The 14,121-nt window shown below is 37.1% G+C and overlaps 1 protein-coding gene across 1 annotated transcript in view; it reads left to right on the forward strand.

The window, feature by feature from the left end:
* Positions 1-14,121, forward strand: part of Atr (ATR serine/threonine kinase) — a 116,396-nt gene that overhangs the window by 3,943 nt on the left and 98,332 nt on the right. Inside the window, exons 2-9 of the mRNA XM_036192592.1 lie at positions 1,809-1,900; positions 4,149-4,298; positions 6,005-6,882; positions 7,664-7,842; positions 8,821-9,012; positions 10,315-10,505; positions 11,040-11,192; positions 13,924-14,116. Of these exons, the coding sequence (XP_036048485.1) occupies positions 1,809-1,900; positions 4,149-4,298; positions 6,005-6,882; positions 7,664-7,842; positions 8,821-9,012; positions 10,315-10,505; positions 11,040-11,192; positions 13,924-14,116 (2,028 nt within the window). The remainder of the gene's footprint in view (positions 1-1,808; positions 1,901-4,148; positions 4,299-6,004; positions 6,883-7,663; positions 7,843-8,820; positions 9,013-10,314; positions 10,506-11,039; positions 11,193-13,923; positions 14,117-14,121) is intronic.

Raw genomic sequence — 14,121 nt, forward strand, 5'->3', positions numbered from 1 at the left:
TATTTTATTTTGTGTGTGTAAGTATTTTGGCTACATGTATGGGTATGTACTCTGTGTGTGTCTGGTGCCCTCAAAGGTCAGAAGAGGCCATTGGGTTCCCTGAAACTGGATTTATGAGTCATTGTAACAGTGTTGGGAACTAAACCAGGATGCTCTGTAAGAGCAGCAAATGCTCTTAATACTGAGCTGTCTGCCCAGTCCCATGAGCAAGATGGCTTATAGTTCCACTGGTGCTCGAACCTAGGACTTTATATATATGGACACAGATGTGAGAACTGCTACCTGTGGAAACATGTTTGATACTTTTAAAATATAATCATGGTACCATTATTAATTTAAGATTACTAATGTCATTTGAGGTCTAGATTAAGATCACAAATTGTAATTATTTGATGTGGCTTTAATTCTTAATTACAGACTTTCTTCTCTACTCGTAGAATTTGTGGTTTGTTTGTTTGAGACAGGGTCTCTCTGTAATGTAGGTCTAGTGTCCTGAACTCACAGAGATCCGCCTGCCTCTGCTTCCTGAGTACTGGGTTTAAGGGGTATGCCACCATGCCCATTCACAGAATTTCTTTCTTTTTTTTTTTTTTTAAATTATTAAGTATACAGTATTGCCTGCATGTATGCCTGCAGGCCAGAAGAGGGCGCCAGATCTCATTACAGATGGTTGTGAGCCACCATGTGGTTGCTGGGAACTGAACTCAGGACCTCTGGAAGAACAGTCAGTGAGTGCTCTTAACCGCTGAGCCATCTCTCCAGCCCCCAGAATTTATTTCTTAAAGAAGCTCTGTGCTACAGATTTTCTAAAGATATAAATCAGTACTGTTTAATGGAACTATAGTTGAAGCTACATATGTAATTATTTAAAATTTTCTAGTAACCACATTTTAAAAAGTAGGAAGGAAAAAAATAAAATTAGGTTAGTAATATGTTTTATAGGCTGTGTATTAGCTAATTATATCCAAATATTACCATGTTCATATGTAACTAGTATAAGATGATTAATGCAATGTTAACTTTCTTGTGCAAGTATTTGTAATCCAGTATATATCTTATAACACATTTTATTTTGGAGTAACCTCATTTATTAAATAGTCACAGGTGGCTAATGGTTGCCATTTTGAGTGCACATTCCTAAAATCTGCAGGCCAGATTCTTGCACTGGCATTTAAGACCCCCACCACAAAATTAGTAATAATTTTAGATTTTTTGTTTAGTTTTTTTTTTTTTTTTTTTTTTTTTTTTTAAGACAGGGTTTCTCTGTTTAGTCCTTCCCATCCTGGAATTCACTTTGTAGACCAGGCTGGCCTCGAACTCAGAGATCTGCCTGTCTCTGCCTCTTGAGTTCATTTTTAAGCAGTAGAATACTGTCTATGTTAACACTTAAACTACTCACATTTGGCAAGTTCAACTTTAGAGAATTTTCTTACAAATTAAAAGGTGAGTCCTTTTAAAGATTAAAAGCTTTTTATTGGGTTAGTTTGTGAGACAGAATCTCTCTAAGTAGCCTGTGCTGGCCTAGAATTGCTAGCCTCCTGCCTTTGCTTCCAATTATAGGTATGTGCCACCATGCCTCTCATAATCATTTTTTTTTTTTACATTGATTTATTTACTAGGAGGGAGAGTCACACACAGCACAGTGCATGTGGAGATCAGAGGATAACTTGTGGGGGTTGGTTCTCTCTACCATGTCAGCCCTAGGGCTGGAACTCAGGTCTGGCTTGGCAGCATGTGCCTTCATGTGCTAAAGCCATCTTGCTAGCTCCCCCTGTGCTTCTTTTAACAAGCTTTTCTTTGTATTTTAGTGCTACTCCAGAGGAATATAATACCATTGTACAGAAACCAAGACAAATTCTCTGCCAATTCATTGACCGAATACTTACAGATGTAAATGTTGGTAAGAAGAAATTATTTTTTACATGACCTTCAGGAATTAGATGGTTTCCATGTCATTATACTACCATTTTTTTTTCCTTTAGGCAGTTTTAGTTACAGAGTTAATATTTGTTAGAGATACTAATTTCAATCAAGTTGTTACTTAGTGTTGCTTATTACCTAAACATATGTAATTTAGACCTTAAAACCAAGTTTGTGTTTCTGTTAATAACCATGATTTTCTACTGGCTTCCTAGAGTTCTTTGATGTGCTAGCTATAAAACATTTGATCAAGTCCAATCATATGGACTTTCTTTTTTTTCCCCCGAGACAGGGTTTCTCTTTGTGCCTTTCCTGGAATTCACTTGGTAGCCCAGGCTGGCCTCAAACTCACAGAGATCGGCCTAGCTGTGCCTCCCGAGTGCTGGGATTAAAGGCGTGCACCACCACCGCCCGGCTGGACTTTTTTTATTGACAACCCTGTGCCTCTGGTAGATATGTAGCAAATGCCACCAAAAAAAAAAACAAAAAAAAAACCCAAAACAACAAAACAAACCCTGCTGTAGCAAAAGGTTAAGGTAGAGTGGAATTTGTTACCAACAAATTTATCATAACCATTCAAACTTTATTCTTTTTAATCCATAAAGTTAAAGGTTGCTAAAGAATAGCAAAGGACTATGAACACTTATAAAGTGTGGTTTCATATGGGGCTTTCTCTGTTTGAACTACTTTCCTTTCCCTCTGCCAACTCCTTATCTAGGAATTCCTTCATGGTATTTTTTTTTTTTCTTTTATCCTGAGTTACCACGCCATGTTGCTCTACTATTTTTTATTTATTTTTTATTTCTTTACCAGATTATTTTTTGTCTTTTATTATTATTGTTATTAAGAGATTTTTCTATTCATTTTACATACCAACCACAGATTCCCCTGTCCTCTCTCTTCCTGCCCCCAGCCTTTCTCTCCAACCCTCCCCCCATTCCCACCTCCTCCAAGGCAAGATCTCTAATGGGGAGTCAGCTGAGCCTGGTGCATTCAGTTGAGGCAGGTCCAAGCTCCTCCTCCCTGTACCAAGGCTGCATAAAGTGTCTCACCATAGCAGTAGGCTCCAAAAAACTGGCTCATGCACTAGGGATGGGTTCCAATCCCACTACCTGGGGGCCCCCTAAACAGTTTAAGATGAACAGCTGTCTTGCCTATCCAGAGGGCCTAGTCCAGTACCATGGGGGCTCCTCAGCTATTGGTCCACAGTTCATGCGCTTTCACTAGTTTGGCTAGTTGTCTGTACTTTTTCCTCTGATGGTCTTGGTGTCCCTTGCTCATAGAATCCCTCCTCTCTCTCATTCATTGGACTCCAGGGACAGAGTGGGAGAGCAAGGAAAGAGATACCTTGATAAATGAAGACATCATGGGAATAGGGAGAAACAGAGTGCTAGGGAAGTTTTCAGGAATCCACAAGGATGACTCCACCATAGACTACTGGCAGTAGTCGAAAGGGTGCTTGAACTGGCCTACTCTGATGATCAGATGGCTGAATACCCTAACTGTCATCATAGAGCCCTCATCCAGTGACTGATGGAGGCAGATGCAGAGATCCATGGCTGGGTGCCAGGATCCAATCGTTTTTGTTTTTATCTTTAGATTTTATCATGTGCCTGGCATCTTATAGGCCTGTCATACAAATGTTTGCAGAATGGGATATATGATAAATTAATGTACATGGTTATTATAAAATTAGGTGGCAGGCTGGAGAGATGACTCAGACATTGAGCTGACTGCATAAGCATAAGGACCTGCCTTTAAATCCTCAGCACAATCTTAAAAACCCCGCTGCAGTGATGCACACCTGTGATCTCATGGCATATCTATGGAGCTTCCTGGTCCATCCAGTCTAGCTGAATTGGTGAAGTCTAGGTTCAGAGAGAGAACTTGTCTCAAAAATGATTGAGGCAGACACCACCCATTACCTCTGACCTCCACATACACATTCACACATACCCATGAACATGTATATACACTATACTAGACACATACAAAAAGAATATTAGAGGTTGGGGATTTAGCTCAGTGGTAGAGCGCAAGGCCCTGGGTTCAGTCCTCAGCTCAAAAAAAAAAAAAGAATATTAGATGAGATGATAGTATTTCTCCATATCAGTTTAGCACGAGTGCTTTGCTGGACAAAAGTTTTGATTACTAAAGTCTAGTTTCCTAAGAAAAGCTGTATTGTTTAGTTTGTCATGACTTTTTAAGAAGAATCTTTTATTTCTTAGTTGCTCTAGAACTTGTTAAGAAAACTGATGCTCAGCCGACCTCTGTGATGTTACTTGATTTCATCCAGCATATCATGAAGTCTTCTCCACTTATGTTTGTAAATGTGAATGGAAGCCAGGGACAAAATGAGGCCAAAGACAGTTGTGTTGGTAAGTGCTATTATTTTATGTAAATCGTCAGTCAGTTTTATAAGATCTCTTTTCTGCTTTTCTGAATAGCACACATACTTGATTACATATTCCCAAAAGTCCTAATTGCTATATATTGAGGGGAAAGGTGATAGTGGTTTTGTTTTTTGTTTGTTTGTTCTTGTTTTTGCATTCGGATCATTATATAACTGGCTGGCCTAGAATTCACTTTTAGACCAGTCTGGCCTGGAACTCAGAGATCTGCCTGCTTCCTGGGTGATGGGATTAAAGACATGCACCACCATTCCCAGCTTTAGCGACTTACTTTTTATAAAGTTTTACTGGAACATCTTCTCTAGTTACTACAAAGTCTATTTAGACATTTGATTCAAAAACACTTACTTATGCTGGGTGTGGTGTTGCACGCCTTTAATCCCAATTCTCAGGAGGCAGAGGCAGGCGGATCTCTTGAGTTCAAGGCCATTCTGGTCTACAGAGCAAGTTCTAGGACAGTCAGGGCTACACAGAAACCCTGTCTCGAAAAACCAAATTAAAACAGCAGCAACAAAGAACTTACTATACTGCCTTTTAAAAAATTTTTTCTTTTTGTATGTTGAAGCTTTTTTCTATGATACTACCCCATTGATTTTATTTTTTTCTAGTTCTCTCATAAAGGGATGCAAAGTAAACTTTTTCTTATATAATGAAATATTTTAGAATTTGTTGGTAGTATTACAAGTATCTTTGGTAATATAGCCTTCAAAGGGTATTTTCTGACTCCTCGTGGCCACCTAGGACTGCCTTGGTTGCTGCTGCTTTATATGTTCTTTTTATTGATGTTCTGTATTTATTCTGTCATAAGTTCTTAAATTGTACTGTAGTCATGTCTTAGCTATATTTTCTAAAGTATGGACTATAACCAACAAGTGGGTTATGAAATAACTTGAGAGCTACTAATATTTAAAACAAGATGAACTGGGCATGGTGGTACATGCCTTTAAACCCAGAACTTGGGGAGCAGAGGCAGGCAGATCTCTGAGTTCATGGCCAACCTGGTCTGCACAGTGAGTTCCAGGTCATCCAGGGCTATGTAGAGAGACTGTCTTAAACAAATAAATAAATACATAGACAGACTCTGTCTCAAATAAGTAAATGGCATGTGCGTATGGATAGGTGATTGGATCTAGCACTCTACATGATAATCTACCACTGAAACACACCTCCACGTCTCCATTCAGTCATTGAAGGAAGCTGGGTGTTGTGGCTTACACATCTAATCCCTAGCACTTGAGAGATGAAAGCATGAGTATCATGAAGAGTTTAAGGTCATCCTTGGCCACATAGCAAGTTCAGGGCCAGTATCAAAATGGAAAAACAGGATTTTTGTTGATGGAGTAATAGTAGCTACTATTTGTTGAATATATATTATGCTTTGGGAACTGTGCTATTTCACATACGTTATATTACCTGATCCTCACAATAACCAGTATCATAGATATCATTATGCAGCTTCAGAGAGGTGAAGTCGACGTAACTAGTAGAGGGTAAGCTAGAACCTTTTGTGTAGCTCAGAAATTGCTGTTGTGAAGTACAGCCTTTCCATCATGTGGGAAACTAGACTGTTCTTCTCGTGAGAGTTATACTTTAAAAGTCAGTCATCAAGCACTTAACAAATTCACACTTAGATTATACTTGCTTATTTAATATATTTTCTGTTTGTTTCAAAGAATTCAGTCACTGGATCATTACAAGACTTTTACGGATTGCAGCAACTCCATCCTGCCACATGTTACACAAGAAAATATGTGAAGTTATCTGCTCATTATTATTCCTTTTTAAAAGCAAGAATCCTGCTATTTTTGGTGTTCTCACACGGGAATTACTCTATCTTTTTGAAGACTTAATTTACCTCCACAAAAGAAATGCAGTGGATAATGTTATGGAATGGCCAGTGGTTGTTAGTAGATTTTTAAGCCGATTGGATGAATACATGGGATGTTTACAGCCAGCTCCTTTGCAATTCATGAACATGCAAAATGTAGAATTTATTGAAGTCACTTTATTAATGGTTCTTATTCATATTGTTCCAACTGTGTTTTTTAGACGACAAGAATTGTTATTGTGGCAGATAGGCTGTGCTCTGCTAGAGCATGGTAGTCCCAAAATCAGGTCTTTAGCAATTAGCCTTTTAACTGAACTCTTTGAGCTTGGAGGATTACCAGCACAGCCAGCCAGCACTTTTTTCAGCTTATTTTTGGAATTACTACAACACCTTGTAGGAATGGATGCTGACCAACTGAAACTGTATGAAGAGCCGGTGTCAAAGCTGGTAAAGACACTATTTCCCTTTGAAGCAGAGGCTTATAGAAATATCGAGCCTGTCTACTTAAACGTGCTGCTGGAAAAACTCTGTGTCATGTTTGAAGATCGCGTGCTTATGCGACTCAAGTCTGATTTGCTGAAAGCAGCTTTGTGTCATTTACTGCAGTATTTCCTTAAATTTGTGCCAGCTGGGTATGAATCGGCTTTACAGGTCAGGAAGATATATGTGACAAATATTTGTAGAGCTCTTGTAGATGTTCTTGGAGTTCAGACACATATTGGGGTAAGTAATTATTAAGACTGCACATTAAATGTTTTGTTCATTTAAGTGGATAGGCTGCATTAACAAGAAAAGAGAACATCTTGCACAATACTGCATATGGAGGGCATGATAATTTTCATAACTTAGTTTCATTCCCTGTCATAGACATTTTACTTCCATTTCAGAAAAAAATTTGTTCATTATCTTAGTGAACTGCCAATGGAATAGATTGTTTTAAAGTAGAATTTTTAAAATATGTGTTTATAGCAGCATTAATTGAAAGAGGGTGAGTTATCTTAATTGGAGAAAACAATTTAATCATTAAGATTTTTATCTGTGAATAATTTCACTTTAGAAAGAGTAATTAGTGATACCAGATTATACCATTTTTCCTGTTTGGACTGTGGGGAAAGACGGGCAATAAAATACTCAGATATGTAGTAACTTGATTCAGTATTTTAAAAATTAAACGTTTTAGCTTATTTCACTCTGTAAGTCTTGTTAGATTTATAGTATGAAAAAGTTAGTGATTCCCTTATAACAATTTCTGCATAATATTTTGAGAAAGAGGAAAAAGATTATAGTGTATATGTGTTGTAGACCTTTGAAAACCATAGAACCATTCTTAATTGATAGAATGTAAAATAATATTGATTAATGTGAATATTTGATTTGCCTTATAAGACTCAGAATTAGTTTGTCTTCCTAGAAAACATGTAACTAACACCTAATGCATTTTTTCTGTTTATAAATAATGTAAACATATCTCCTAAGAGGTAGTATATTATTTTTGTTTTCTCAGTACTTGTTGGGACCATTTTATGCAGCCTTGAAAGTGGAAAGTATTGAAATTATCAAGGGAATTCAGTGCCAAATGCAACAGGAAAATCTCAGCGGTAATAATGATGAAGTGTCACCAAAGAGACGTAGACTCAGCTCCTCTCTCAACTCTTCCAAAAGGCCATGCAGACAGTCTGAAGAGTATGACATCATCCGATTTTATTTTAGACAGTTTATAAATTTTATTTACCTTAAAAAATAAATTTATGTTAACTATTCTGGTTTAAGAACATCTTCCTAAACATAGGCAATAGGAATGCTTAAAATAATTTGCTAGTCATTGTGATTTACTCTAGTATGATACTATATATATAAATATAGTTACTTTGAATGTTTTTACATGCCTGTTCAATTTAGCTTTTTTATATTTGAGAAGTGTCAGCCTGTGTGTCTGTTATATTTCAAATCTTAACAAATACACTATTTTTTGTGTGTAGCTAAAGAGTTGCTGTAGTTCAGCCAAATTGAACATTTTTTAATCTATCCTAATGCAGATAAAAATTGATAATACATTGCAATTTTTGTTTTATTTTTATAATTACTGGTGTGTGTGTGTGTGTGTGTGTGTGTGTGTTTGTGTGTGTGTGTGTGTGTGTGTGTCTGTGTATCTGTCTGTCTGTCTTGTCTACATGTGTGTATATACCACAATGACTGTGTAGGGGGTCAGTGGGAATGGGTTCTCTCTTCCATCTTGTGGGTCCCCATAGATCAAATTCAGGTTCTTAGGCTTGGTAGCAAATGTCTTTATCTGCTGGGCCATCTTGCTGGCTCTTTTATTTTTTTAATTAATTAATTAATTAATTACTTTGGGTTTTTTTTTCAAGATGGGGTTTCTCTGTGTAGCTTTGGAGCCTGTCCTGGAATAGCTCTGTAGACCAGGCTGGCCTCGAACTCTCAGAGACCCTCCTGCCTCTGCCTCCCGAGTACTGGAATTAAAGGCCTGTGCCACTACCACCGAGCACTGTCTCTTTTATTTTAAATATAGGCGTTCATTAATTTTGTGCTGGAGTATAATCCTAGGGCCTTTATTCCTGAGCTGTACCCCCACCCGATATTTTGTTTGAAATACGTTTGTATTATAATATTAATACCCTCTACTGTGATTCTAACTATTTATAGAATTACTCATGTGAATATGGACACAAAGAGCACATTATGGAATGTACTGAAACAAAAAGCTGAATCCCTTCAGATTTCCCTTGAATGTGGTACTCTGAAGAATTCTGTTGCTGAGACGTTAGAAGGAATCACTGTTGTATTACAGCTGACTGCTCTCTGCACTGTTCACTGTTCTCATCAAGACATGGATGGGTAAAAAAAAAAAAAAAAACATTTGAAATTTTTTTTTTTTAATTTTATTACATGTGTGGGTGCATGGATACCATGAAATGCATGAGGAAGTAAGGGAAAAACTTGGTGGAGTCAGTTTTCCTGCTTTTACAGAGGTTCCAGGGATGAACCTGGTCAGGTCATTGGGCTTTTAGGACAAGTGCTTTACCCACTGAATCATCTCACTGGCCTGTAAATAACATTTTTATTTTCTGTGTGGGCTGCCTTTAATGAATTTGTATTTACTGTTCTAAGAAACTTCGTTACTTACTTGATTTCTATGACCTTGGGACATAAACTTTGTAGTGAAGTAAGTAAGAAAATTTCTGTTGAATGTCTGTAAAGGCTAGGTACTGTGCTAAATGTTGCTTCCATCTTAAGCTTGATGTCAATTCTAGAGGTTAATGCTGTTATACCTACTTTACCAACTAGAAGTTAAAGTGCAGAAAATTTAAGACTTTTTTCTCTTAAGCCTAAATAACTTTTCCCAAGGACACATGATAGGAAGATAGCAGAACATACTTATGTTCTAAGTTCTTCTGACCATATTTCTTGAAATAGAGCAGAAATTTAGAGTGCAGAAGAGGCAGATTTTCTTTTCAGTATCCTTATATAGATTTTCTATCAAAAGAAAAAAATATAACCCTTTGAAGACTTACTTCTACTGCCACAGTTTAGGACAGCTTATGCTCATTCGGTACTTTCTGACTGATTTGCAACTAACCAATACAGAGTTATAAAAGAAGAGATTTTAGGAAAATTCTATTAATTCAGATGCCACTGAACTTAGAATTTGAGATAAATTGAAGGAATAGATTATTAGATTCTTGTCCTTTTCAGAAGAGCGTTTGCCACATCAGTTACTAATTACACGGGCATGTCTTCTATCATTATTTAAACCTGGTAATATTAACATTCAAAGATCGTAGATCAATCCATACATCACAAGAGTGATTTAAGAGGTTAAGATAGGAGGATTGCCACCAGGCCAACCTAGGCTACAAAGTTAGACTCAGTGTGTCTGTATGTCTCCCCCCCCCACCTCCCCTCACATACTACAATCAACAACAGAAAAAAAAGTGACTTAAACCAACATTAAGAGAATACACTTAAAAAAAGAGAGAGTGAATACACTTAAATACAAGGGTGGTTTGCATACTGACTTTAAATTGGCTTAAGGTTATAGGTTAGTTCTGTGCTTAATTTTGGCTTTATTAAAATACTATGTTGGACTATAACAGAATTCTTAATTCTAATATCTTTTAAAAAATGTACTCATTGCAGCCATAATTTCAAGGACTATCAACACACATATAAGAAGATACCTCCAGTAGTGATAACTTGGATGTCTTTGGATTTTTATACAAAAGTGCTTAAGAGCTGTAGGAGTTTGTTAGGCTCTGTTCAGAAACTTGAACTGGAATTAGTCATCGATAACATGGTGCGGATTTATGATGCTTTGATGTATATGCAAGGTGAGTACAAATAAGTGATAGATTAACCTTAGTCATGGTAGAAATAGGCTTTCTGTTTTTGCCTAAAAAATGAAAAAATGTTCACAGTATTCAGAATATTGTCAAAACTTCTGTTAATTAAACTTACTGGTAGTTTCTGAGTTTCACATTTATTTGTGTGATATTTTGATTAATTTAGTTGATATTTATTTGAAATGTTTAAATGTTTAGGTTTGAGAATCTGAAGAATGCTATGATCTATATAGACAATGCATAGATGTATATGTTTTTAAGTCACATCTGGTTTGGTTGGCCTCATGGACTTCAGCATGGGCCTTGAAGTATAGCTCAGTGGTGGAGTACATGTTTAGCATGTGCAAGGCCCTGAGTTTGCCATAGACCACCCCCAATTAAAACAGAGGAGTATTTATGGCCCTTTGTTTTAAGAATCTTTGTTTATTGAATGTTGGTTATAATTACACTTGATGGTTTGGATTCTTGAAAAAAATATGAAGGAGTAGGTAAAAATCTATGTCCTATTGTCTGTCTCTGTAGTAAAAAGTTCATTTGAAGATCATATTCTGGAAGAGTTATGTGGAATGCTGTCACTTCCATGGATTTATTCCCATTCTGAAGATAACTCTTTAAAGTTGACCACATTTGGTACTAATCTTCTGCCATTAAGCCAGAGGGTTTGTGATAGTTTCTGTAAGTAATAAAAAATTATCTGATGTATGTAGTTTATTTTGTTGTGTGTAATTGATCTCTGTGTAGAATTTATAATACTTTATCACACATTTTTCAATAATTAAAAGGAGAATACTTCAAACAGCACAGAAAGGAGTTTGGTATATAAACAGTTGAGAAGGGATACTTGCCCTATACCTATATCCTATCCTTTCCATCTGTACAGAATTTGAAATGTATCTGCAAGTATCTTTATCTTGAGCTGGGTGTGGTGGCGCACACGTGCCATCTCAGCACAAGAGGACACTGAGACAGGAGTGCCATGAGTTCTAGGCCAGCCTAAGCTGGCAGAGTGAGTCCTTATCTTCAAAACAAATCAAAAATAACAAAATTGGGCTGGAGAGATGGCTCAGAGGTTAAGAGCACTGACTCCTCTTCCAGAGGTCCTGAGTTCAATTCCCAGCAACCACATGGTGGCTCACAACCATCTGTAATGAGATCTGGCGCCCTTTATATATAATAAATAAATAAATCTTTAAAAAACAAAACAAAAATGACAAGAATCTTCATTTAAGAAATCTATGAGATATTTTAGAACTATACATAAAAAGAGTAGAGAGCTGGGTGGTGGTGGCACAGGCCTTTAATCCCAGTACTCGGGAGGCAGAGGCAGGAGAATCTCTGAGTTCGAGGACAGTCTGGTCTACAGAGCGAGATCCAGGACAAGCACCAAAACTACACAGAGAAACCCTATCTCGAAAAACAAAACAAAACAAAACAAAAAAGTAGAGAATAATATTCTAAACACTCATATCAACGTCCTACTTCAATAAATAAAAATGTTGGTGCTGGGAATGTACCTACTAGATATGTAGGGCTCTGACCTAGCAGACTAGAGGCTCCAGGTTTGATCCCCAGTGTCCTCTAAAAATGGAATGGAGGAGCGAGCCCTATAGGCCTATAATGGCTCAGAACAACAAAGAAAAAATTGTAAGGACTTAGTGAGAGTCCTTTGAGGCGAATATGGTGGTACATGCCTGCAGTTCCAGCACTTGGGAGGCTAAGGAAGGAGAATTGAATTACAAGCTCGAGGCCAGCCTGGGCTACATAGTGAGACCCTGACTCAAAACATGAAAGATAAGTAAATGAGTAAATAAACCCTTTGATTGTTCTTTGCCAGTTTTATTCCTCTCCTTTTCTTTATTTTTTAGATAGGCTTTTATGTAAACGAGGCTAGCCTCAGACTTGACTGTGTAGCTGAGGCTGGCCTTGAACTTCTGATCCTCCTAAGTACTGGTATTACAGACATATGTCCCAGTGACTGACTGGGTGAGCATTGTATTTATGGGATTTATTCATGATGATTTTTGTAATCTCTCATATTTTAGTTATTAATAAGCAACTATAAGACAAACAATATCGGGGCTGGAGAGATGGGTCAGTGATTAAGAGCCTGAGCTGCTCGCTCTTCTAGAGCACCTGAATTTGTTCTCAGCACCATATCAGAAAGCTTATATGGTCTGTAACTCTGGCTCTAGGAGGGTCCAATGTCCCTAGCCTTCTCAGGCACCTTCATTCACTTGCACAGTTCCTCTCTCCAACTTCAATTCATAATTTAAAACAATACAACTAAATCTTTAAAAAGATAAACATTATCATGGCATTGATGGACAATTTAGTTGCTTCTGGTTGTTGACAGTTTTAAATTGTCGTGATATTTTTAAGTAACTTTAAATCTTACCAAAGCCTTGATCTTTGAAGTATTGTCCATAGACCAGTAATGCAAGCTTGTAGGAACTTCTTAGAAATTTAGAGTATCTTCTGCCTGTATCTCTTGTTCCAGGGGTGTCTGATACCCTCTTCTGACTTCCACAGAGACCAGACACACATGGCAAACAGATATACATGCAAAGCAAAACTTTCATGCAATAGAAGTAAATAAAGATACAAGATTTAAAAAGAAAAGAAATACGAATATCTTTTGTTCTGCTGGAATATACTGATTGAGAATCTGAATTTTCAAAAAGATCTGGATATTCAGATGCATATTAATTAAAGTACTATTTGAAGATAACTACCTGGGAATGGAGTTACTGGTCTGTAGGATTTCCACATCTCACATTCTGTTCTGTTGTACTGCTCTCCAAAGATGTACCACTTTACATTCTTGCTAGCAGAATAGGAGAATTGTGTTCAGTACTTGATATCAACAGGTTTAAAATATCTTGCTCTTTAGATCAATAAAAATTCAGGGAGATAACTATCTTAATGTTTTTGATTCTGATACATGTCTATTCAATTTTCATTTTCCTAATTACCTAAGAAAGTTGTATGTAAACATTTTTCAGTGTTCTTGCTTTATTTTCTGAGATTTAATTATGTTAGATGGTGTATTTACTTTAAATGCTAATTACACAGCGTACCTATACAAGTATGTGTGCTTGTGGGCATGCGTTTGTGCATATACACACACACACACACACACACACACACACACACACACACACTCTTCTGTAAAATTAACTTTGCTTAATGTCTGGCAAGGTGGCTCAGTGGTAACTGCCACTGAGCATGATATCCTAAGTTTGATCCCTGGGACCTGTATTGTAGAAGGAAAGAACTGACTCCTACCAGTTGTCCTCTGACTTCTACACAAGAGTTTTGGCACATTTGAACCCCTCCCCCCCCCTAAAAAAAAGGTAAGCAAAAGTTTTTAAAGAAATCTTGTTTAATATAGTTTATTCTTTTTTAGCTCCACAGGCACAGTCACAATGTGTATTTCTTCTGACTCTGTTTCCAAGAAGACTATTCCTTGAATGGAGAACAGCAGTTTATAATTGGGCCCTGATGAGCTCCCATGAAATAATCCGGGCTAGTTGTGTTAAAGGATTTTTTATCTTACTGCAGCAGCAGAGTTCGTGTAATCAGATTCCCAAGATGCTTATGTATG

This window comes from Onychomys torridus, chromosome 7 (assembly GCF_903995425.1).
Source record: "Onychomys torridus chromosome 7, mOncTor1.1, whole genome shotgun sequence".
Lineage (NCBI taxonomy): Eukaryota > Metazoa > Chordata > Mammalia > Rodentia > Cricetidae > Onychomys > Onychomys torridus.